At 37.1% G+C, this 23,828-nt stretch overlaps 1 protein-coding gene across 4 annotated transcripts in view; it reads left to right on the top strand.

Annotated features, from left to right (window-relative positions):
* LOC124989568 (adenylate cyclase type 10-like) overlaps positions 1 to 23,828 on the top strand; it is a 39,257-nt gene that overhangs the window by 1,651 nt on the left and 13,778 nt on the right. For all 4 annotated transcript variants that reach the window (XM_047559431.1, XM_047559433.1, XM_047559434.1 and 1 more), the window contains exons 3-18: positions 2,589 to 2,627; positions 3,323 to 3,466; positions 6,931 to 7,136; positions 7,418 to 7,508; positions 7,591 to 7,679; positions 8,278 to 8,469; positions 9,487 to 9,608; positions 13,885 to 14,247; positions 14,720 to 14,775; positions 15,505 to 15,658; positions 15,821 to 16,010; positions 17,177 to 17,263; positions 18,966 to 19,237; positions 19,985 to 20,121; positions 20,794 to 20,919; positions 23,165 to 23,422. In XM_047559431.1, coding sequence (XP_047415387.1) covers positions 2,589 to 2,627; positions 3,323 to 3,466; positions 6,931 to 7,136; positions 7,418 to 7,508; positions 7,591 to 7,679; positions 8,278 to 8,469; positions 9,487 to 9,608; positions 13,885 to 14,247; positions 14,720 to 14,775; positions 15,505 to 15,658; positions 15,821 to 16,010; positions 17,177 to 17,263; positions 18,966 to 19,237; positions 19,985 to 20,121; positions 20,794 to 20,919; positions 23,165 to 23,422 — 2,526 coding nt within the window. The remainder of the gene's footprint in view (positions 1 to 2,588; positions 2,628 to 3,322; positions 3,467 to 6,930; positions 7,137 to 7,417; positions 7,509 to 7,590; positions 7,680 to 8,277; positions 8,470 to 9,486; positions 9,609 to 13,884; positions 14,248 to 14,719; positions 14,776 to 15,504; positions 15,659 to 15,820; positions 16,011 to 17,176; positions 17,264 to 18,965; positions 19,238 to 19,984; positions 20,122 to 20,793; positions 20,920 to 23,164; positions 23,423 to 23,828) is intronic.

Raw genomic sequence — 23,828 nt, 5'->3', positions numbered from 1 at the left:
TAGGCTTACCCAACAGAAATAACTCTGGTCCTATACTGTTTACTACTTAAATAATATTCTCACCATTTACAGATAGTGCCTCATACAGTTTTTTCTATATTCTGAGTTTCACCAGAATAATCACTTTGTGACACGTCCTTTAGGAACTTGATTATTTGACTCACCCCTCACCCCTAAGGAATAAGTGTAGGTCTTTCTCTCATCAAGTTTGGATGAAGAGGAAGATAAAAATTACGTATTGTGTATGTTTTATAATATCAGGAACTGCTAGGTACTAGAAATACAAGGGAAAGTAAGATATACCTGCCCTTGTGAAGTTCCCATGTTAGTAGAAGAGTCAGATAATAAGTAAATCCAGTGACTATAGATTATACATCCTATTAAGGAAATAAACCAAGTGTATTAAAATAATAGTGTGGGGAGTTATCTCTGAGAGTCAAAGTGATCATAGGCTCCTTTGAGGAGGTGATGTTTAAGCTGAGACATGAATGATGAGGGGAACACTGAAGAGCTACCAGTAAAGCATTTCAAGCAGAAGAATGCCAAAGACAAAAGTTCTGAGACAGGAGAAAGCTTGGCAGGTCCTAGAAACAGACAAGGCTGGTGGGACCAGAGTATAGCTAGCAGGGTCAAGAGTGGCTTAAAGTGAGTTGGTAGGAAGGCAGCTTTCAGATTATCAAGCTCTGGAATTCATAGTACGAAGTTTGAACTATTGTAGGTATTTTTGTACAAAGGGGAACTGTTGAAAGGTTCTACTAGAGTAGTAATATGATCTGATTTACATTTTCTAAAGCTTATTTTTGCTGCCTCCTGAAGATTGGATTAAAGGGAGCTAGTGGAGAGTGAATGGTAAGAATGGAAGCTTGAAGAGGCAATTAGACAGTCATGAAGAAGCTGGTTGCAGTGGCATGTCTATAATCTCAGCTTCTTGGAAGACTGAGGCAGGAGGAACGTAGGTTTAAGGCCAACCTGGGCTTTTAGTGAGACCCTGTCTTAAAAAAAGGAGGAAAAAAAAAAAAAACAGTCCTAGAGAGATGATGGAAATTTGGTCTAGGATAGTGGTTTTCAACCTCAGCTACACATATAACCACCCAGGGAACTTTTTAAGAAATTTGATAGCCAGGGATTTAGCTCAATAGTAGAATGCTTGCCTAGCATGCACAGGGGCCCTGGATTCCATTGCCAGCTCCAGGAGGGGATGGGGGGAGTCTTGATGCCTAGGCCTCACTCTAGACCATTTAAATCAGAATCTCTGGGATGGGCCCAAGAATAAGGATTTTTTTTTTTTTTTTTTTTTTTTTTTTTTTTTTAAGTTTCACAAGCAGCCCCAGTGTATAGTCAAGACTGAAGATTGTTGATCTAGAGATGGCAACATAGCTGTATGGGAATGGATTAACTTTAAATATATTCTTCAGGTTCAACAGATAGGAGTTGCTGATGGATTGAATTTCGGTGGGAAGTGGTAAAAAAAAAGGGACCTTCACTTTTTTGGTTTCCATGACTGAATTATATGATAGTGTCACTTATGGAGATGGGAGAAACTGAACTCTTGAGAAAGAAAATAAAGGGTTCTCTTTTGAATATGTTGAATTTGAGATGCCAGTAAGTCATTGAAGTAGAGAAATCATGTTAGCTATAATTGAACCTGGAGCTCAGAGGATAGATATCCATTAGAGATCTACTGATGGTATAAAGATGGTACATAAGAATTGTTTGAGTTCGTGTGGAAAGAGTAAATAGAGATAGAGCCTGAGACTTGCAGAACCCCAAGGGAGGATTATGATTAGGAGAAAGAACCTGCAAGACAGTCTATAAAGCAACCAGTGAGGTAGGACTTTATGGTGTTCCTGAAGCCAAAGGGAAAATAGTGTGCCTAGAAGAAGGCTGACTAGCCGGCCTGAAAATGCACATCATCAACTATAGTGAACTGGGAAAATATTGAATTTAGTAAGATGAGTGTTGTTGAGGACCTTGATCATTTAGGTGAGGTCGAAGAGATGAACATCATTTTGGCATAAGCCAAGAAGAAAGTGGTAGAGAAAATATTTAAAAGAGTGAGTGGAAAAAGAGACAAGTATATACAGTTAGTTTTCTCTCTCTCTCTTTCTCTCTCTTTGTGAAGATATCAGAAAAGAGAGCTAATAGCTAAAGAATGAGGTAGAGACAAAAACAGGTGGATTATTTTTGTTCTGTTTTGATTTTTAAGATATTGATGGGAGGGCTGGGGATCTGGCTTAGTGATAAGAGTGCTTGCCTGGAATGCATGAGTACCTGGGTTCGAACCCCAAGACCATGGGAATGAGCCATAGAGAATAGATAAGAGTAAAGTCTTTGAGAAGGTGAGAAGTAATAAGATCCCTAGCACACTATTTGTGGCTTTAAAGGGAATAGGAATACTTTTTAGAGATTATGTACAGAAGTACAGATCTGGGGAGAAGGTATAGTCCTGAGTCTAGGAATGAATAAATAGACGGAGAAAGAAGGAAAAAAATAAAAACTGTAGGTCTTTAAAGAAAAAAAAAGCTGTACTATTCTTCCATGATCTGCTATCCCTCTGATCTTGACTTATTTTTTTCCCTTGATTTCAGATGTGCTCTGTTTTGGAGGGGATATCCTAAATATAACAGGTATTTTTTTATGACTATTTAAAGGACTATGAGTGAGGAAAACTATAAGTGAAATTTGGCATATTTGCTTATTCTGCATTCATTGATTACTTAATAGGTACCGAGCACTAGGGAAGTATCTCTGCCTCAAAGGATCTCCCAGTTTAAAAAAACTCCCATATTAATATCACATATGCTTTTTACATTTAATTTAGATTAAATGATAGGAAAATAAGTGCCTATAAAGTATCCTTGAGAAAAACAATGAGAAACTTGGTCATTATTAGCAGGATAGAGAAGACTCAAGAGTCTATCAGGAGAACTCTTAGGATCATTAACAGCCATATGGTCTAAGGTTGAAATGTCTTCTTATTTAAACTTAATAAAATAGCCTTAAAATTAGATTTTTAATTTGAACCTACATGCTATGAACCAATTTGCTAGAACCTGTACCCCTATTAATATACTGGTGGAGGAAAAATATCCTTAGAACATTTCAGCTTTTACTTAGTTGGGTTTTTGTATACTGAATGATTTTGAGGATCAAGGCAATATTTTAACCTTGCATATTATATAGTGCTGAGAAACCTTGCCTGACACATTGCATGAGGTCCACACTGAATATCACATTGATATTCTGCATAATAGGGCGCTTTACTATGGGACAAATGAGTCTAGATGTTTGACTCCTATCAAATTATCCTGTGTCTCTACAGGGAATGTACTCCTGGCACTCTGGACAGTGGAGAAAAATCAACTAAGTGACATCATTACCCTGGTGGCAAAATGCAGTCTAGAGATACAGGAGAAATTTGGAATCTACCATACCAGAGAAGGCCAGGATCTGCGGCTAAAGATAGGTAGTAATTCTTAAAAGAGTGATCCAATTGGAAAAAGAAAGAACCGTCTAAAAGTTTCAAAAGATAAATGACAAACTGAGAAAAAAATATTTATAACATATAGACAAAAGGTAAATTTCTCTAATATTGAAAGAGCACCTGGAAATTGAAACTAACATGAGAGAAAAATGGGCAAAGACATGAATAAATGCTGCATAAAACAAGCACATGTATTTCAATCTGTATAAAAGATGATCATCTTCATTCATAGTAAGAAAAATGCCAGTTGAAAATACACTGAGATACTCTTTCCTACCTGTAGATAGGCAAAAAATTCAGATGCTGGAAAACACCAGTTCTTGGCAAGATGTGAGGAATGACTGTTGTCATACTGGTGGAATGAAAAATGGTCAACTTCTATGGAAGGTGATTTGGTAATTTTATCAAGAGTGAAAGTGCATGGTTTAACCCAGTAATTCCACTTCTGAACATTTATCCTATAGGTATACCTGATGTGTGAAATGTTGTATGTACAAGGTTATTAATTGCAATATGGTTTGTAATAAAAGATTGAAAACCGCTTATAGGGAACTGATTAAATAATATGTCTACAGTGACATTCTCTGTAACTTTAAAAAACATGTTCAATACAAAAAATTTTCTTGTGTCCCTCTGTACACTCTTCTCCCACCATTCCCCTCCCATATCCCAAGCAAACACTGATCTCCTTTCTGTTGCTAGATATCATTTTGCTTCTTAAAAAGAATGTTATAGGAGTGAGCATGTAGTTCAACACATGTGAACTCATGGGTTCAATTCCCAACTCTGAATTTTTTAAAAATTTTTTATAACAAGTAGAATCATACCACGTGTACTTTTTGGCTATTTTTGTTCTGCATAATTAAGAATTTCACCAATTTTATAGAGTGTATCAATAGTTAATTACTTTTTTGTATTTTTTACTATTATATGGCTATATTATACTACAGTTTGTTTATCTACTACTTTATGGATGGACACTCACACTGTTGTCAGTTTTTTGCTGCTACAAATAAAGCTATTATGAACATCTGTGTATAAGTATTTGTATAGATATATGTTTTTATTTCTCTTGGGTAAAATAAGAGTGGAAGACCTTGATCATATAGTATGTTTTATTTTCTAAGAAATTGTCAAGTCCATTTTCCAAAGTGGTTATATTATTTTGTATTTCTACAAGCAATGTAAGAAGTTTCCATTTTCTCTGTGTCTTTGTCAACACTTGTTTTTGCCTATTTGAGAACTTCCTTTTAGCATTTCTCTTAGTGCAGATTTGCTGGATATGTAGTAGTTCAGCTTTTGCATGCCTAAAAAAAAATCTTTATTTCATATCTAAATTTGAAAGGTATTTTCAAACTGAACATAGACTTTCAGGTTGATGAAGTTTTCTCTCATTAAAACTATTCCACCGTTTTCTGTCTTACAAAATTTGCAGCAAAAGTCTGCTTTGATCTTCATTTTTACCTCTTTGTACAAAATTTGTCAACCCCTTTGTTTTCAAATTTTTTCCCTTTATCACTGGTTTTAGGTAATCTGATTATGATGTGCTTTGGTATATTTTTCTTGCATTAGTGGCTTATAAGCTTCTTGGTTCTGTAGGTGTTTGTTTTCAAACTTGAAAAATATCCCACCATTATTTCTTCATATAATTGTATCTGTTCCCCTACTCCTCTATCCAGTTAACACACATATTAGGCTGCTTGTAATTGCCTCACAGTTCAATTCTTTTCTTTTTCCCTGTTCTTTTTTCTCCCTGTGTTTATTTTGGATCCTTTTCTATTACTATGTCTTCATAGTAATACCTTTCCCTTTACAGTATCTAATTTGCCTGTGATCCTATCTAGTATGTTTTTCACGTTAGACTCTGTAGTTTTCATACTTAGATGTTTGGTTTGGGAGATATGTATACCACGTCTCTACTTGCTCAGTCTTTTCTCTAGGTTCTTGAATATATGGAATATAACTATAGTAACACTTTTAATATCCTTTCCTACTAATTCTATACATGTTATCCTAGATTGGGCTCAATTGGTTGATTTTTCTCATTATAAGTCAGATTTTCTTCATTTACCTGCATAGTGGTTTTTGATGGGTGCCAGACATTATAAATTTACTTTGTTTGATGCTGGATTTTTTAATATTTCTGAACATATTCCTGAGCTTAGTTCTGGGATATGTTCAACTTAATTCTTTCAGGATTTGCTTGTCAGTTTTGTTGGGTGGGACCAGAGCAATGGTCTAGAGCTAGTTTTACCCCATTCCTGAGTCAGCTCTCTAAGTACTATCCCTGATGTCCTGTGAATTAAGTTTGACACGTGGCTAGTGGTAACAGGTACTGTTCCCATCCTTGTGTGATAACAAAGGTTATCTTTTTATGTAATTTTTTCCCCCAGCATCAGATATTTTTCTCATATTCACAGACATATCAGTACTCAGCTGAGACTTGAAGGGGACCCAATGTTCTGACTTTTCAACTCGGAGTCTTCTGCACTGTACCTAGGTTTCCCTTTCCTGAGATGTGTCCTAGAAAATCTCAGTAAACAGTAAACTGGAATATCAGCTTATTTTCTTCCTGTCTCTCAGGATTTACTATTCTTTATTACCTGATGTCCAGTATTTTGAAAACCATTGTTTCATATATTTTCTCCAATCCTTTAGTTGTTTCAAGTATTATGGTATGTTCTGTCTTGACTGAAGGTATAAATCTTTGCCATTCTTTTAAAACTTTTTCCATTTTTGTTTGTTTGGGGCAGTATCTAAGTTGCAGAAGCTGGCCTCAAACGTGAAATCCTGCCTCAGTTTCCTGAGTTGCTGGAGTCGTAGGCCTGTGCCATTTGTGCGTGGCTTTCCCTGTTTTGTTTGTTTTGCTTTGAGCTTAGATTAAGTGACTTAGTGAGCGGCAGACTTCTATTGGTTTTATATTTATAGCTAATTTGTTCTTGATAAGCAAACCAGTTTTTCTGCTGTATTAGCAGTAAGAAATCCCCCAGGGCCAGAAAAATGGAAGTAGAACAAAAGGACCCTTGACTGGCACAATTCTGATTTTCTAATCACTCAGTCCTGGTAACATTGAGGAGGGATGATGGGTCAATGTAGTAGCAGATTCTGAGTATAACCATATGGTCTCCTCCCTTAGTACTCTGCAATCAGGACCTAACTGTACATTAGATTAATAATTTTGAGAGCGATTTAGAGGTATAAGATTTCTTATTTATTCCCCAATACCAGTCAAGCTTATTTGAATTTCAACCTCTAGGTATATTTAAGTGAAAAGGAAATCTGGGACAAGGTATTTTAGGTGAGCTCACCTAAGACTTTGGCAACTGAGGGTAATAAAAAGATTGGCATGATATATAAAGCTATGTTGGGCTTCTAGACCCCCTCCCTTTGCATAGTTTTCCAATTGAGTTCGTCTATTCTCCACTTCTCTTCTTTTTTCTGGATAGGTCTGTCTGCAGGTCGGATTTCCCAGGTTATTATTGGAGATGAGCAGCGGCAATACCTCTTGGTGATTGGGCGGGATGTAGATGGTGTCCAGTTAGCTCAGCGTTTGGCTCAGGCAAATGAGATTGTCCTGTCCTGGAACTGCTGGAAGCTCTGTGAGCAGTACATGTTTGAAGTGGAAATCATGAGGGAGGATGAAGCTGTGAAGGTAGGAGGCTGGTTCTCTCCATAGCACATCCTGAAAAACTTCCTACTACACAGGGCAGTGGTCTGGTGGTGTTCACATATTACCTGATCAAACCAGTAACCATTGGAACTCAAATTTGGAGGGAGGCAGGGGATATTCTCCCAGAAAAGAGATAAGGCAGAACAGTAAGACTGGGAAGATACAAGATAAATAAGGGAGATAGTCCTCAGCCCCTCAGTTAAGGGATCAGTGGTAATCAAGTTGGTGGATGAACACAGAATTGAGCAATTTCCTTTCTCTAGTTAAGAGATATGCGGATCATTAACCCATTTGATTTTGATGAGCATTTTGACAAGTGCCTTGATTATCTGCCACATTACCGTACAAGTGCTGGTAAGTTCCTTTCTACTGAACTCTGAAATTTTAAAGATTAATTTTCCATGGGGCTGGAAACATTTTATTTTTCTTTCCTCAGAGACACTAAGAACTGCACTGGAATTGGATCCAAACTCTGCACTTGAGCAAACACTGCGGAAGTATATAATGAAAAACCTTTTGAAGAAGGTTATTTTCTGCTTCTTGAGTCATTACATAGACTGTGTTTGTGTAAACAAGCATACATTAAATGAGATAATGTTTTAATATTGATTTAGTTCATCTCCTGTGCCCCACTGTAATCCCAGCAGATGTCACCATCTGCACCAGGATAGTTACTGAACAAATGTGTCTTTTACCTTTTCCTTAGCTTTCTCAGTCCTAGAGAGTAGAAGCCACATTTGTTTTTGTTTGTCCTTCAAGCATTTATTACACTGTAATCAGGGTATAGAATAAATGATTGGTAAATATGTGTTGGTTGATTGTGTATGTATGAATATGAATATTTGAGAAATACAGTGATTAGCAGAGTTAGGCATTTCAAACTAACTCTTAGAAAATATAAAATTCTGGCAATTTCATTAGTGAATTAGGTTTAAAGTCAAATAGTTTAATTCCTAGCACATGGTTTATACCTTTTCTGTACCTCTCAAACCTGAATTTTTAGTTCTTGCCTAGCACCCATAAGTCATTTGCTTATACTTAGCATGAAATATATAATTACAATGCCTTAACATGATACTGAGAGTTGAAGACATAGGCAGAGTAACTCTCTGTGTCTTTGTAGATCAATGAAGGCCAACCTATGGAGTATGTGTCTGAATTCCGTACAGTGACTATAGTTTTGGTGAACCTTGAGTTCCAGAAGACAGCATGGATGTTGCATTTGTGTCATCTTATCCAGGAGGCTGCCTTGTATATCTCTACAGTCATCGAGAAAGGGGGTGGCCAGTTAAGCCGGATCTTTATGTTTGAGAAAGTAAGTATAAGGAAACTTGGCCCATCAGCATTAAAGGTGAGTGAAAATAATACATCTTATATGATCTGTTTATCACCCATGTAACACAAGTATACAACAGATTTTCTACTGCTTATTTTGTAAGCATCTATATAATGTTAAAACTTCAAGTAATGTAAGTTAAGGAATGCCATGTTGTAGTTAATTTAATTTTCAGGGTTACTGAAGATTTTATTCAGTTCTTGTTGAAAAAGCCTTGTGAAAGCATTGAGTGTTTTACTGGATCTAATAACATAGTAAATATAATCATATTTTTCTCAGTCAGTTGAACTTGAAAAGGAACAGCATTTTAATACTTAACATTATTGGCAAAGAAAATTTGGGCAGATAGACTTAACACTAGAAATGAAGTAGTTTTTTGCTTGTTTGTTTGTTTGTTTTGAGACAGGATCTTGCTATGTTGTCTAGCTGGCCTCAAACTTGGGTTCCTTTCAATCCTTTCAAGTAGCTGGTACTCTAGACATGCACTACTGTACCTGACTTGAACACTTTTTTTTTTTTTTTTTTTTTTGAGTGTGGGGTACTGGGGATTGAACTCTGGGATACTCAACCACTGAGCCACATGCTCAGCCCTCTTTTGGAGACAGGATCTCACTGAGTTGCTTACAGCCTTGCTTTTCGCTGAGGCTGGCTTTGAATTCCTGATCCTCCTGCTCAACCTCCCAAGCCACTGGGATTACAGGTGTGCACCACCATGCCTGGCTTGAATGGTTCTTGATACTACCTTTTCTTGTGTTTTAAATTTCTATTCTTACAGTAGTTCATTTAATCAAGATTTTTTTCCTTCATGATACTGGACCTCATGCATGTTACCCAAGTGCTCATACCACTGAATCACACCTCCAGCCAAAATTTTTTTTTCCTGGTTTTGTAGCCCAAAATACCATTTCACAAATCATATAGCAAACCAGTAATGTAGTTGAGGCAAGCCATATTGCTTCCCCAGATAAACTGTTCTTCCTCTGTCATCTATCCCAGGGCTGCATGTTCCTCTGTGTTTTCGGCCTTCCTGGAGATAAGAAGCCAGATGAATGTGCACATGCCCTGGAGAGCTCCTTCAGCATCTTCAGCTTCTGCTGGGAGAATCTTGCTGAGACCAAGTGAGGAGGAAAGTGGGGCAGAGAGGAGCTTCTCAGGCCCCAGGGGGCTCTTCAGGCAGGGTAGGAGGCAGTAACAAGTAGCAGGGGTTGAGGGTATCCAGAATCTGCCTGATGGGGAGGGAACATGCTAAGGAAAGTCAGCAAACACGCTATTCAAAACCATTAGCTACAGAACACTATACTGGATACCCAGAATGAGGAAATGTAGGTTTCCAATTAGTGGAGTGAGAGAGGTAGAGGAACAGAGTACACATAACAGAATTCTAGAACATTGCAAAGGAACAAATAGGCAAATTAATATATTGCAAATAACACAGCTATCTATGGAGAGGATGCAGACAAAGGCTACCTATTTTCAAGAGGGAGGATGAGAGAGGTTGTAGGATGATTACCTAGAGAGGAGGGGACCACAGCTAGTTAACACTTGCCTTTTTGGCTCTCGCTCTTTATCTTCCCCAGATCCCATTGCTTTTTCTGGACTTCACACTGAACTGATCATCCTCTTTCATATTCACTCCCACTCCACCCACACCACCTTCTACAAAAACCTAATACTACTAAAGGCATAAAAAAATCCCTTGTTACGTTATAATAAAGTTAGTTAGAACTTTCCAAATGACCTTTTTTTTCCAATGGAAAGCTTTGGGAAAAGTATGAGTGAATGAATTTGAGAAACAGTTGTTTCCAGTGTTAACCCTGAGTCAAAGATTAATTTGCTTGCTATAAACTTGAATTCAAAATAAAAACTGGGCACAGTGGTACACACCTGTAATCCCAGCAGCCCGGGAGGCTGAGGTAGGAGGATCATGAGTTCAAAGCCAGCCTCAGCAAAATTGAGGTCCTAAGCAACTTAGTGAGACCCTGTCGCTAAATAAAATACAAAATAGGGCTGGGGATGTGACTCAGTGGTTGAGTGCCTCTGAGTTCAATCCCCCATACCCAAAAAATAAAAAGAATTAATAAAAAATTATATCACACATTGTGTAACATGTATATGGTACTTAAGCATTTATAGATAACTTGAGGTATATTCTACCAGTGTGAAAATTTATCTCTTTCTTTTAAACATGAAGAAACTAAGACCGTATAAGAGAATTTGCTATATATAGCAGAGCTAGAAATGAAACCCTGATCTTTGGTTTTCAAATCCTGTATTGTTTCTTTACTCCACAGCTGATTCTTACAAAATGCAAAGACTATCCCCAAAGGATTATGTATATTATTAATATAATTGCAGATACATAGAATGTTATAGAAAGAAATTTAGAAATTATCTGATCTAACTCCTGATTTTACAGAAAAGAAAGATGATATAGTTTCTTAATAGATTCTCAAATTCTCAGCCTCAGGTTAATATATGTTGTCACTTATTTCAGTTTGGGTGGGATCTGCAGAGACTCCCATAGCCTACCTACCAGTTTTGTGCTGGGCCTCCCATTCCAGTACTGGTCTGTTCTGTTCTTGAATTTTGCTTTGACTGTGGCCTTCAGTGGTGCTGCGCTTGAATGAGATAACTCATTTCTCTGACCTTTAGAGGCTGTCTTATAATGCCTTAAGGATATCTTCTGTGATTGTTAGGCCATAACCTTGTCATTTTGGTCTTTAGTTTAGAATATAATAAATGTTAAAAGCTAGATTAGAACGCATCTAATCTGACCAAATTAACCTAAGGAAACTAAGATGCAGAGAGATTATGTTGTTAAGCCAAGTAGTATGACAATCTCAAAACCTGAAAGTTAGATTTCAAGGTCAGTATTTTTTTCCTTGAAGATAATTACCAATTCAGCATTTCCCTAAGTATGTCTTATCGTACTAATTGGTAGTATGCAAACTCTTCCTAGAGGTTCACAGGATACATTTACATGTGAAAGGTTCTGGGTAGTCTTATGATGAAGAAATTTATTATATTTAATTTTACTCACCATTTTTTAAATGGTGATCGCCAAACTCTTTTCTCTGAGAGGACCTATAAATATCCAAAATGACTAGTGTTCTGGAATATATTTTGGGAAATGCTACACTAAGCAAATGCTGAAGCTTCAGCAGTACCTTTGTAGCCTCAGTAGCAAATGTCAGTTCTCATGCCTCTCTGCATCACATCCTACCCAGACCCCACACTGCATCCCATGTCTCCTGTTCACCTTGGGTCATTTTATAAGTTCCTCTTTCTAATCCAAAAAATACCTTTAGTCTTAGCTTCTTTAGAGAAAAATAATTCCCTGAGCATTTCTCCAGGATATTTTTGAGACTTAGGGAGTAATCATGATGGCTTTTAGTACCATAAATACTTCATGTGTAATTGCATATGTCAAATAAAGAATATATTCTTCATCAATAGAGAATGCTTTTAAAAGAAAAAATGAATATGGATTGCCAGGAAGAACAGGGGGTAATTATAAAGTACAATGAAAAGAAGAAACAACCAAGTGAAAAAAGTATGATGTGTTACACTTTTATTGTCTTGTTAGTGATACAGTACTTGAGTTTCTCACGTGTATAAATGCATTCATTAAATAAGTATTCATTATGCCTTGGGTGTAAAGAAAAATAAGAGACTACCTCCTCATCCAAGTAGACAACTAACTTTAGTACAATAAAATTTAAATGCAGGAATAAAATGCTCTGAGAGCTAAAATGAGGTGCTATGGGAAGAGATAGTTCATTATCCCAAGAGGTATCAAAGAAGACTTGATTCTAGATGACTTTTGTGCCAGGTGGGGAAAGAAAGGAGTTTGGCAGGTAAAGAAAGTGGGAAAGGTTAATTTAGCCTGAGAAAGCATCTTAAAACAGTAGAAGATTTTGAGTTTTTCTCTTGGTGTAATAGTAGAATCGACTGCTTAGTTCTTGTCTTGGGCACTTTTATTCACCATGGGAAGTGGGTTCAGTGAATGAATGGTAAGAGCCCTCAATCCCATCCTTAGAGGAAGCCAGGACAATTTTGATGGTATAGGAGACAGTAATGTTAACATTATTACTACTATTCATGTTTTCTCTGAACCAATGAAAATTGTTTATTTGTAGATTTAGCTTGAGACTAATTATGCCTCATTGCTTCTTCTTTCTCCATCCACTTATCTGTGACCTGTCATGTCAGTCAAGTAAATCTGCCCATTCTCTATTATACTCTCTTTTGAAGTAATTCACATTGCCCATGTTTTTCTATGTAGGATCACTTCTCCCTTCACCTCTCCCTACTCCAAACACTATCTACGCTCTAGCCATCTTGAAGTACTTAGTTTTGCATAACAACACCAAGCTTTCCAAAGCTTGTGCCTGGTCCCACTGGACAAAATACTGTTTGTCTACTTGGGCAGTGTCTTCAACTTTCAAGGTCTGACCAATGTCCTCTCCGTTATGAACACTCTTTCTACTCTTAGTATGAGTGAGTGCATTGCTTCTGTTTTCTCTATGAATGTGCTTTACTGATCTCTAATATTTGTCTTGATGTCATATAACTCTTTCTTCACCTCCCTTATTCCCTACCATCTTCCTCCCTAGCCTGAACTTCTCCAGGACGGGTATTTTAAACATTCAGCTAAGTATGTGACACTGTGCATACTTCTCAGTGCTTGTTGAATGAATAATTTTATATATGTATGAATGAATGAAAATTACTCATTTAAAAAGTATATTCTAAAGATCAGTTTGCTTTAGAATTCTTCCACCAGCAGTCCTGACTTTCTGATTATTCCTTTATGCTGACATTGTGAGCATTATTTGATTCAACTCTATTGACATATGTTGCTCTATTTTTTATTTTTGGGTTTTATCTGAGGGCAGCATGGTATAGTAGAAATAACACTGATCTAGAGATCTGGAAACCTGGATTCTTATTCTGACTTTTGCTGTATAACTCTGGGAAAATTAAACCCCTTCTGGTTTTTTTCTCAAAGAGTATTAAAATATTTGCCTTGCCTCCCATACAAGTTTGTTGTTAATTGTATCTCAAAGGACCAGATGAGGTGATCAATTTTAAAATACCTCAAAAAGTATATATAAAGCATCTGACAGATAAAAGTTGTTTTTTAAAAAATATTTTACTAATAGTAACTCCCCAAATAATACTTCTGAAAGAGAGAGATCATTTTGTGGGTTTTGTTATCATTCTTGTTAAGTTTTTCATACTCATCATATGATGCAGATTGACATTAGCCACTGACCTTTTCGTTCTGAGCTCTAAAACTAGATTTCTGGATCTAGAGATTGGCAGATCTCATGCCTGACTTTGGAGGCTTCTGACTATGTATTTACTCATTGTTACTTTTCTGATCCCCAGGCTTGTTTCCATCAGTATCACCAATGGACCAGTATTCTGTGGCCTGGTTGGGGCAGTAGCAAGACATGAATATACAGGTAGAACGTATTGGATTATTAGCTCTATGACTCAAGGGATGAAGGTGGAGGAGGTGGTCCAAATTTTTTCCACCCTTTGCTGTCTCCCTAACACAGTTATTGGCCCAAAAGTGAGCCTTGTGGCCAGAATGATAACTGCTTATCCAGGTTTGGTGTCCTGTGATGAGGTAACATATTTAAGATCCATGCTACCTGCTTACAACTTTAAGAAACTACCAGAGAAAATGATGAAAAACATCTCCAACCCAGGGAAGATGTATGAATATCTTGGCCATAAAAGATGTATGTGAGTATTGTATGGTAGTTTATTTTCATCTCTTATATAACAGAAGCATGAGAATAGTAAGTTTTCAGTTGTATGGAATTTAGTAATACTAGTATTTGCCTGTTGGAATAAGACACATAAAAGGAGGCTTTCTCATCTGAGATCGTTAGCTACTTCTTTGGGGAATTTCTTGCTCTCCAATGGGAAGAAAATAGCAATAAATCACTAATCTAGGTGTTCTTTTGTTCTTTTGTGTGTGTGTGTGTGTGTGTGTGTGTGTGTGTGCGCGCATGTACTTCACAATTCTTACCTCTTTGAGCCTTGCAATAATCAATACTACTTTCCCCTTCTCTTTCCCTAACAATTTTTAGTTCTTAAAAATCTTTTTACACAGATCTCTGTACCTTTTCAGTTATCTGAAATTAATTGCTTAGGAAGACAAGAGTTCTTGATGCTATTTTTAATAAATATTTCTATTTGTTCTTTTTTCTAGAATGTTTGGGAAAAGACATTTGGCCAGAACGAGAAATGAAAATCACCCTTTGTTAGGTGAGTTTTCTAACTTAAATCATATTTGTTTCAGTAGTAGATGGCTAGATGTGATTTTAAAGATAAAATGGAATGTAAACTAAATGATTTTACATTTGTATTAAAAAAATAGAGAGCAGCCTTCTTAGTGAATTTATACTTGTTTTGAAAAGCATCTGTCATTTCTTTTCCACGTTGAATGTTCAGATTTCAGGTCAAGTTCTATCACTTTGCTTGAGAAATACCAATATTTAGTTAGAATCTTTGTAAGTCAGGGTTCTCCTACTAAACTGATCTGCCTTATTGAGAATCATACTTAGAATAGTGAAGATAGCACTAAGACTGTTGCCACCTGCACTGTATAGTCCCTTTTTATTTATTTTAATCTACATTTATTAATCCATTATCTTTATATAACAGTATCAGACATTTAAGACTTAAATTGTTGTTATGGAAATTTTCATAACAAACTAAGAAAATAATAGTAGCCTTCACATTCACATGGTGCCTGATTATTCTGAATGTTATTGCTTAGTCTCCACAACAAACCCTGAAGACCAGCACTTATTTCTGTTTAGTCCCAAATTGATTTTCTAGACCTAGATATGAAATTCTATCAAAGAATGGGATTCCACCAGGGATTCTGGGATTGGGAAGTGAGAAAGCTTTTATGAGAGTTAGCTTTGAAAATTAATTCAAATAGTCTCTACTATAAAGGACAGAGTGTTAGTGCTTCTTATCTCTCTGCAGACCGGGAAAAAGAACTGGAGGCCTTCACGTTGGCACAGCAGTGGTGTGTGCAACAGAAGAAGGGTCAGGCAGTTCTGTATGAAGGTGGAAAAGGATATGGAAAAAGCCAGCTGTTAGCTGAAATAAACTTCTTGGCCCAGAAGAAAGGGCAAAGGTAAAGACACCTGCTTTCTGACTTAAAACCTACTTCTTTTGGGAGTCCTTTACCTTATTGGTAAGACTCACATGTCATTAGATTCAGCATCCTTGGACTGGTGGAATGACTAATCTCTGTGTGGGTCTGCGGTCTCCCAGTGACCATAGTAATATTCACCAGGGTGTTGCCATTGAAGCTGAAGGAAGCAGATTCCCAGCAGTGCTTCTACGTTATCCAAACCCTTATGGCCATCTTCTTTGAGATTGATATATGCCCAGCCTATTACCGGCAGGAGTGCCTGCACAGACATCTCTATGGAATGGTGAATGAACCACTTCATTGCCTTTTTAATGATCTCTTCTTTGTGAAGGTAATAAAGACATTGACTTTCTGAATTGGGTTACTATTTCTCTTTGTGGATAGTCAGACCCAAGGTTGTCTTGTAATGTAATACCCTTAGGCCGTATATATGTAGCCTAAGAACACAAAGTCACAGTAGGGTCAAGATTTGGATTCCCTGAGGCACAAAACCCCAGACTTTTTTCTTTTCTAGGAGAATGAGTTCTAGGACTGATTCTGACACTTGCTAGTTATATGTCCTGGAGCAAATCACTTAGCCTTTCTGAGCCACAATTTTTTCATCTGTAAATGATACATACGTACTTTATATGCTTTTTAACATGAATTTTAAAGAAGATAGTGTATAAGAGATTGCATTATAAATTTTAAAGTGCCACATATGTCAAGGTGATCCTGACCAGTAGTATATCCCAAGGAATTATATTCATGTGTTCTTCAGTCAGTTGTGATTTTTTATTCCTTAATGCTGCTTCCCTATTTCCTAACCATGAAATATATCCCTTGAGCCAGCATCTAAGTCTCAAAAGCTTCCAGTAGTCTAGGGTTTATGTGGTACCCAACACTCAGCAAGCTAAAGATACCTTATTCATTCTCTATCACTTCTAATCTACCTCCAAAGAAAGTATTTGATATAAAATAGAGAATACTAAAATCTATCCAGTTTATCAGCATAACCCTCTCTTAAGACAAGTCTTGACTGGGCTCTAACCCTTACTAACATGGTCTAATAGGAATCTCACTTTGGCTAACAGATCCATGGTAGCTTATGTGCCTTAGCCTAGCACAGGAAAGAATGTTAGGCAATGTCTATCACATCATCTCTTTCTGACAAGTTGCATGTACAGATTCAGCTGGTATATTTGGTGTAACTTATATACTAGAGCTGCCCAGAGTAGAGTTACTAAGTCTAATCTGTCATTTACTCCTTAGTCACAGCCTTTAAGAATTTTCTAGAATCTGGTATAGAAAGGAGAGGGATATCTGTCTTTAACCCTCAATGAACTTTCAATATTACACTGAAAGTATATTAATGTTGGATTGACCCTTGTGACTCTATGCCCAATCTTACCTATTCTTAGTCAAAATAGAATTGTTTTCTGTTCCCTTTGGATAATATGCATATTTTTTATTAGATTGTCATTTTAAATGCTAAAAATAATATTTCTGTTTGGTCAGTTTCCCTTATCCTTCAAAGTTTCGCACATGGATGACCTGACCAGACAGACAAAGGTTAAAGAGTGTTTTATTCAAGTGCTTCAGGAGGTGGGTACTTTTGCTACATACCATTAATTCTTAATTTGGAGATGGTTTGTGTTTAAACAGTTCATATCATACATTGATTAGGCTTTTCTTGGCCTTCCTTTTGTCCATATCTTCAGTGTTTGTGTCTATCTGTAAACACGTATTCATTCCTCAGCATGGCATGGCATACAAAAAGAGTTTTGGCTCTTTTCCTGATCCTGTTTCTTAATGAATTTTTAGTAATTTAATGTAAAACAATATTTTCCAAGTGCGGGTAAATAGCTGTTTTACCTACAATTTATTAAAAACAGATATCCAGGCTCTACCTCAGAATTACAGAATCAAAAATCTATATGAAGAGAAACTGATGTGACCATTCTGGAAAGCAATCTAATAGTAACAATTCAAATTTTAATAGCATGCATCTTTTAGACCTAGGAACTCCCAAGGAATATGTTCACTGTGTTTCTTTGTGGAGGTCAGGGAGGTATTGGCATGAACATGTGGATGAACACAGTGAAATATAATGTAGAAGTTAGCAGTAAGGGAAAAAGATGAAAACTCAGCAATGTGGAGTGATGTTAAAAACAGGTCTAGGACCTGGGATCGTGGCTCAGTGGGAGAGTGCTTGCCTAGCATGTGTGAGACACTGGGTTCAATTCTCAGCACCATGTATAAATAAATAAAATAAAGGTCCATCAACAACTAATAAAAATATTAAAAAAAAAAAACAATAGTTCTGAGGCCTGAAGATGGAGCCCAATGGTAGAATGCTTGCATAGTAAGTGCAAGACCCTGGGTTCAATCTCAAGCACCACCAAAAGCAAAAACAGTCCTGAATAAAAAAAAAGGGGGGGAAGAAATAATGAGATTTGTAATATAGTAGCATTTATATAAAAACAATTTATTTGACAAAACAACAATGCACATTTTACAAGGACAAAATACAAACAAAAAGCTGTAGGAAAAACCCATTAGAATGGTCACCTGAGACCATGAGAAGTAGAGTGGGGATGGGGATAAAAGTGGATACAATTTTTTCTAAGTGTACATGAGTGGCATCTGGTAATTGAGTGTTGACAAGCACTGTCAGGAGATTCTGATGTGCAACCTGGTTTGAAAGTTGCTGTTTTAAAGTATTATAAATTCTCATACAGAATGAAGAATCTTTGCCAAAATGAAATATTTGAAAGCTTCAAGTTTGATTTAGAGAGTATTTTGATACTTACTTCATTTTTTTAGTTAGAGCATTTTCTTGTTTATTTATTTTTATCAATACATTTTTTATTTAGGAATTAGATGCTTCTTTTCCTTCGTTGGGTCTTTATTTTTACTGATCTTCCTGTACCTTTGGCCAGTTTCATCCTCATTTTACATTCCCTTCTCTGGAGACCTTCCAGCCTCAGGGGGCTGCTGGGTCTTGTCTGGGAGTTTGCACCTCTGTGGGAAGTCGGCCTTTCCTTCTCTAACTTGGTAGGGGGCTTTGTGTAACCATGTAGGCCAAGATGAGTTGTTTGTTTTAAAATTTAAAAAAAAAAAAAGGAATTAGATTAGTAGGTTATATTTTATGTTTAGAAAGTAAAATGTTACCTGAACTTAGAATACATTTTACTCTGAAAATTCCATCCTGTTTGACATTTTGTATAAATTGTTGATGGAAAATTTGCAGTAGACCTTTATTTCTAATCAGAGATTATTATTGTTTCTTTGCTGTTATTTCCAGGCAGTGAGGGAAACACCACTGATTTTCCTCATTGACGAGGCCCAGTACATGGATGCAGCTTCCTGGGAGTTTTTGGGAACGTTGCTCTCCAGTGTGCCCATCATCATGGTGATGACGTTGACCCCTCCTGTCACACTGTGTGGCTGGGCCCAGCACTTCCTACAGAGCCCTCAGGCTATCCATGTGCCCATTTCAAAGTTGGCAGCAACCTCGCTGTTGAGAATGGCATGTTGGGAACTAGGGGTGGTGAGCATCCCCCAAGAGCTGCAGATGTGAGTGGCTAGGATCAGCTGGGCACTTCATTAAGGGAGGAGCCTGTGCCATAATATAAGAAAGAAGGCTCAGGGCTCAACAGAGTTGGGGGAGAGAATGGCATTAGTAACCATGATGAAGTCCAAGACTAGACATAACAGAGACAGTCTCCCTGTAAACTATGAAGGGGCTACTCCCAGGCTGTCCACTTAAGTTTTAACTAGACAGGACTTGGATGGCTTGCTTGTTATGTCAGTTATATATGATCAGGTCAGTTTCTGCCAAGCCTTTTAGCAAAGAGATGTTAGTTCCTTTTAACATCAGTAGAAGCAAAATAGTTGAGAAAAAAAAGTTACTACCAAAATGTATTTCAAAGCCAATCAGAAATTATTTTTCTTGCTGGGCATGGTGATGCATGCCTGTAATCCCAGTGACTCAGGAGGCTGAGGCAGGAGGATCACAAGTCAAAGCCAGCCTCTGGAACTTAGCAAAGCCCTAAGCAACTTAGCGAGACCCTGTCTCTAAATAAAACTGGGGATGTGGCTCAGTGGTTAGCCCCTGAGTTAAATCCCTAGTACAAAAAAAAAAAAAAACAAGAAATTGTTTTTTTTCCTACATTTCCCCCTTCTGCTGCTTCCCTCTGTTAGTGTATATCATCAAGATCTGAATTGAACAAAAGAAGATCCCTCAGTATGAAGTACCCTTAATGTTTGGCTCCCCTCAAGTGGGCATCTTTAGTTAGCAATCACCTACTTACCTTTCTGCAGCTACCTTCTGCACAGGTGCTTTGGAATCCCCCTGTATTGTGAGGTCCTGTGCCAGGACCTTCTCTCTAAGGACATATTACTCTTTCATGACCTAGAAAAGGAGGAGGAAGAGAACAGCAAATGGGAAACCCTCTCAGGTAAGTTTAGCCTCACAGGGTTTGACCCTCATCTAGCCACTGAAGTTTAATCTCCAGCATCACCTGGCCCTTTTGAAGCATGTGGTCATTCCCTGCTGACATTGTGGGCCAGATTAAGCCCAGCTAAATACAGTGTACAAATACTATGCAACTAGGATGAAAACACTAAATCCCTGCCTCAGATAACAATTCAGTCAACCAATCTGCAGCAGTTTTCTTTTGAGTAGCCTCGGAGATCAGGATAGGAAAATAGGGTTATTAACCATGAGAGTTCAGAACAGAGAATTGGACATTACTGATGAGAAGGAGGACTTGAGGATTTGAATGGGGGATGGGAGAAGGAAGGAGGGAGGATGGGAGAGGAGGAAAGGTAGAATTATAACCCAGAAAAGCATCCTAGAGTCGTGATATGATAGAAACAGGACTATTATAAAGTAAATAGTAATAGTGAATAGTGGTTAGATATCATATGGTACAGAGAATGCTATTAGTTTATAAGAGAAAATGAGAGAACAGGCAGGATGGGTTGGTGTGAAACACATTGTTAAACCACAGTGCTTTCCATTCATCTTCATCCTGTAGTCTCTTGACTAAATTCTTGCATTTGTGCCTTTAAAGCTACGGTCACTGAGCTCGGTGTTTTTCTCATTCACAGTCTTTTTTTCCCTACAGCCAATGCCATAAAATCCACAATGTATAGTATTTCTCCTGCCAGTTCTGAAGATCAGGAAGTTTATGTCTGCACAGTCAAAGATGATGTGAACTTGGATACAGTGCTTCTCCCACCACTGTTAAAAGGCAAGTCCCTTGAATACTTCCAGTGAACCCATTATAGGTGTCACTGCAATTAGTGAGTGAATGAGTACAAGTCCCTCATTATCATTCTGGTTTGATTTTATTCTAGAAAGGAAACTTTTCTCCAAGAAATAAGTTCTAGCAGGGCCTGAAGAGCCCTTTCAAGACATGAATAATGTTTTACTTAAATGGCCTGTTGCTTTCTTTTGATGACCTGGAAACTTTTACAGTTATTTAATAAAAATTAGGACCTGAGTTTCCCTTTGTGCATATTCCTGTGCCAAAGGAGGAAATAAGCAGGGGAGATGATGTTGCTGAGATTTAAGAAAATCTGTGGTGCTAATAATGTTATGTATATAGCAAGAGTTTAATTAAAAAGAATGCAAAGTATGTTTATTTTGATAAAGAACAAAGAACTGAGCAGGCATAGTTTGAGAGGAGACATTCTTCAAGATTAATTACGTTTTGTTTTTTAAATGTTCTATTCAAGTATTTAGTGTGAAAGGTACTATATTAAGCCCTCTTGAAGAATATTATGATGAATGTACTTCAAGTACAATATCATCTTGTTGAGAAAATAAGACACATATATGAAACCATCATAAAGACATGAGTAGTCAATTGCTGGGGCTTTGGAGTCAGAAAAATTAGGACACTTTTGGATCTTGCACTTACTGGCTGGAAGCCTTTGATAAGTCTTCTCATCTGTCAGATGAAGATAACAGTATATGCTATATCGTGGGTTCTGTTAAGGATTAAGCAAAATAAATCATGGCACATAATAAATATTCTGTGAATGTATGATACCATAAATTCTTCACCCTGGAGATTTTACGTTCAACTAGACAGTTTTTGCTCTATGACAGACCAAACTTGGCATTGACTTTAGTTAGGAGGAAATGAGCATGCTAGCAGGACAGCAACTGGCTGGTGGTTTTCTTCAGTGGGAGTCCTTACAACAGTTTACATGGCAACCCAGGGACTGTTCTCTGGAGCTTCAAGCAATAGTCCGAAGTGTAAGGGAATGAGACCATGAAGCATAGATGCTTAGAAACCCCAATTCCCAGGTAAAGACTCATATCTCTTATAACAACCTGATAAGCATAGCTCTTAGACCCTGCAAGGATCATGATCTATTATAAGAATTGTTACACTCAAGTAAGCCCAAAACTGTACCTTACAATCAACTGATTCACACTTTCCCTGGTCGAAAATCAGAGGTCATTCTCAGCATAAGCCATAGTGCCAGGTAACACTGCTCACATTGTAATTTTATTGGGAATCCCAGGAAACAGCTAGAAAATTAATCCAAAGTCAACACTGTGAGGGAAGGAAAAGGGGTTGTAAGTTGCAAGCTAAAATGAATAGCTTAGCAAAGCTTTGTTCTAAATGAAAGGCCAAAGCTAGATTGTGAAAGATCACACTGAATTTTAAAGGTATTTAAGCAGGGGACTGACATGATCATATTTTGTTTTAGATATTTAATTTTGTCACTAGTTAATAATATATTGTTGGAATGAGAATAAGAAGAAATTGGAGATGTGCAAAACGGTATTATAGTGATCCAGGTGAAAATGGCTATTCATACTAAAATTGTTTAGTATGAAGTATATCCAAGAGACATTTAGAAAGAGGACCAGTGAATGACCAGTAGGTTGTAAGGGAAAGAATAAAGTTTAGGATGATTCCAAGGTTTTGAACTTGATGACTTACTGATTTAATACCGACTACTTTAATGTTTAGGTCAGAATATGGAGAGATTTAATGAAGTGCTCAGAGTTAATTAAGATCTTTACAATTATTAAGAGATCTAGGACCAGGAAATTTGACTTGAAAGTTTAATAATTTATAATAAGAAAAAAAGGATCTGAGTACTAACAGGTCACGAAGATAGAAAGGATCAATGTCAGCCGAGTGATGCAGAGCACAGTTTTGGTTGACCAGCAAGGGGTTTTGGTGATCATAGGAGAATAGTTTCAGTAGTGTAGTAGAGACCTGGTTGTTGGTTGAATGATTAATGGGAAACAAGGACTTGAAGATAGAGCTCTTTCAAGAGGTTTGGCTGAGTAGGAAAGAGAGGATTAAGGCGGGTAGTAAATAGGGGTAGACAGGAAGCAAGCTTGTTTTTTAAAGATGTACAGATTAACAACATAATGTAGTCTAGGTTTATAGAAACTTTGTTCACTTCTCTATTTTCCTTTCTTTTTTCTTTTTTTCTTTTTGGCGGTGGTGGTCGGGGCGGGGACAGAAATAGCAGTAAACCAACTGGATCAACTAAGCCCAGAGGAACAGTTGCTGATCAAGTGTGCTGCAATCATTGGTCACTCCTTCCATATAAATCTGCTGCATCACCTCCTGCCTGGCTGGGATAAAAATAAGCTACTTCAGTTGCTGGGAGCTCTTGTGGATATGCATGTGCTCCGCTGGCTAGAGCTTCCTGCTGAGTCCATGTTAGTGCCATCCATTATTGACATCATTGATCAAACGAAAGAGAAGAAAAAGTCAGGTGAGGAAGGACGGTATTCTGCGTTTAGAAAGACCATCAGTATCATGTATTAGGGGCTTCTCTCTGAAAGCTAACAATTCAGAAAGAGAAAGAAAATTTTTCATTTATCTATGAAGGAGCCATGGTTATAATAGAAAAATATTCTGTATCAGAATTATCTTAATTCCAGCTCTTTGTTAACTCATGTGTTAGTATTTGTGTTTTGATTTTTTGGTTCATAAAATATTGTCCTAATCATTTACTGGTTTTCTAGTACAAATAATAAGAAAAAAGGATAAATCATCTTGAATTTTAGAAATTCATAAGGAAAATAGACACACGTGATATTGAAACAGACCTGAACAGAGCAAAATATCAATTGAACAGCCTATCTCAGATTCTTCATATGAAAGAATAAAATCATAGC

Source organism: Sciurus carolinensis, chromosome 7, assembly GCF_902686445.1.
Source record: "Sciurus carolinensis chromosome 7, mSciCar1.2, whole genome shotgun sequence".
Classification (NCBI taxonomy): Eukaryota; Metazoa; Chordata; class Mammalia; order Rodentia; family Sciuridae; genus Sciurus; species Sciurus carolinensis.
This window is presented reverse-complemented; position numbering and strand designations above follow the sequence as displayed.